Source organism: Saccopteryx bilineata, chromosome 1, assembly GCF_036850765.1.
Source record: "Saccopteryx bilineata isolate mSacBil1 chromosome 1, mSacBil1_pri_phased_curated, whole genome shotgun sequence".
Taxonomy (NCBI): domain Eukaryota; kingdom Metazoa; phylum Chordata; class Mammalia; order Chiroptera; family Emballonuridae; genus Saccopteryx; species Saccopteryx bilineata.
In genome coordinates, this window is record NC_089490.1 from 351941927 (window position 1) to 351944136 (window position 2210).

Here is a 2210-nt window from a genome sequence, read left to right on the forward strand (position 1 = left end):
ATAGCACTTGTCAGACATAGTTCCTATGTCTGTGAGGACAAACACAATAGTTTATTTTGTTTGAGCTATCAAGTGTTGTTTCATCTTTTAAACCCACTTACACAGTAAGGAAGAATTTGCTGAGCAGTCCAGAAATAGAAGACATTCTCTGATATTTTTTCCAATGACTATGCATTCACAGTTCCTGCACTATAAATGAAAGAAGTAGACTATAAAAAGCTGGAAGTTTCCATTTCATAAATAAAACAAAGTCCAAAAAGGGTTAACTTCAACATCTTGGAAAATGGAAACTGGATGTGTGAGGATACATGCAGCATGTTATGGAATTTCAAATGAAGGTTGATCAGGGATATGGGAAAATATCTCTTGGTTAGTGAAAGGACTGAAAACAACTATGATAATATTAAGATCAGAAATAATTATCAAGCACTAGGCCCCAAAACAGAACCCATTCTAATTTCAAAGAAAAAAAAATTAAGATGATGTCCAACTTTATCCAGTGAACTGTGTTGGCAGTTTGTGTTTTGACAAATGTAAACTAATCTTTTTTTCCTACTCCAGAAAAGAGAGAGAGAGAGAGAGAATACCTTTCTTTGAGGACAATAGGTCTTAGCTAGAAAACAACTCTAATTTATTTAAATGCTTATTTGAGCCATTTCTCATATTCATTAATTTTATTTAAAAAGTATAGCATGTCAGGCACTATTTAAATCTCTTTATACATATTAACCCATACAATTCTCTTAACAACTCTAGTGGATGGTCGAATTATTAACCCCATTTTATAGATGATAAAGCTTGCCTAACATTATATAGCTAGTAAGTGTTACTTTAGTCTCATTCATATTCTTGTTCTGTGTTGTTTTTTCAGATAATGTAATACAGAGTTGATGACCAGAGAAGATGCTCAGGACTCTTGGTCAGACCATGGACTCTCCTAATCACACTAACCTAGACCCTTCTGTTTTCTTCCTTCTGGGCATCCCAGGTCTGGAACAGTTCCACCTATGGTTCTCACTCCCTGTGTGCTGCCTGGGCACAGCCACAATTGTAGGCAACATAATAATCCTGGTTGTTGTTGCCACTGAGCCAGCCATGCACAAGCCTGTGTACCTGTTCCTGTGCATGCTCTCGACCATTGACTTGGCTGCCTCTTTCTCCACAGTTCCCAAGCTACTGGCTATCCTCTGGTGTGGAGCTGGACACATCTCTGCCTCTGCCTGCTTGGCACAGATGTTCTTTATTCATGCTTTCTGCATGATGGAGTCCACCGTGCTCCTGGCCATGGCCTTTGATCGCTATGTGGCCATTTGCCACCCACTCCGCTATGCCACTGTCCTCACTGACACCATTATCATTCGCATTGGAGTGATAGCTATGGTACGGGGCTCTATGCTCATGCTCCCATGTCCCTTTCTTATTGGGCGTTTAAGCTTCTGTCAAAGCCATGTGATCCCACACACATACTGTGAACACATGGCTGTAGTGAAGCTAGCCTATGGAGATACTAGGCCTAACCGTGTGTATGGATTGACAGTGGCACTATTGGTCATTGGGGTTGATTTGTTCTGTATTGGTCTTTCCTATGTCTTTATTGCACGAGCTGTGTTTCGCATCTCATCTCATGAAGCTAGGTCCAAGGCCCTAGGGACCTGTGGTTCCCATGTCTGTGTCATCTTAATCTCTTATACTCCAGCCCTCTTCTCCTTTTTTACCCATCGCTTTGGCCACCACATTCCACTCCATATTCACATTCTTTTGGCCAATGTCTATCTGCTCGTTCCACCTGCTCTTAATCCTGTAGTATATGGAGTTAAAACCAAAGAGATTCGGGAAAGGGTTGTCAGGGTGTTTCAAAAGGGGCAGGGGACTGGTGTCAAGGCATTTGAGTGATCCAGGAGTATGGAAGGAACTTAGTCCACCTAACCAGGTGGTAGCGCAGTGGATACAGTGTCAGACTGGGATGTGGAGGACCCAGATTCAAAACCCTGAGGTTGCCAGCTTGAGCACAAACTCATCTGGTTTGAGCAGAACTCACTAGCTTGAACCCAAAGTCACTGGCTTGAGCAAGGGGTCACTCAGTCTGCTGTAACCCCATGGTCAAGACACATATAAGAAAGCAATCAATGAACAACTAAGGTGCCACAACAAAGAATTGATGCTTCTCATCTCTCTACCTTTCTGTCTGTCCCTGTCTGTCCCTCTCTCTT

At 42.1% G+C, this 2210-nt stretch overlaps 1 protein-coding gene across 1 annotated transcript; it reads left to right on the forward strand.

The window, feature by feature from the left end:
- The first annotated feature begins 903 nt into the window (after positions 1-903).
- LOC136320629 (olfactory receptor 52P1) lies at positions 904-1893 on the forward strand. The gene has a single exon (XM_066253789.1). It carries the CDS (start codon positions 904-906, stop codon positions 1891-1893), a length of 990 nt encoding a protein of 329 aa, XP_066109886.1.
- Positions 1894-2210: the final 317 nt, after the last annotated feature.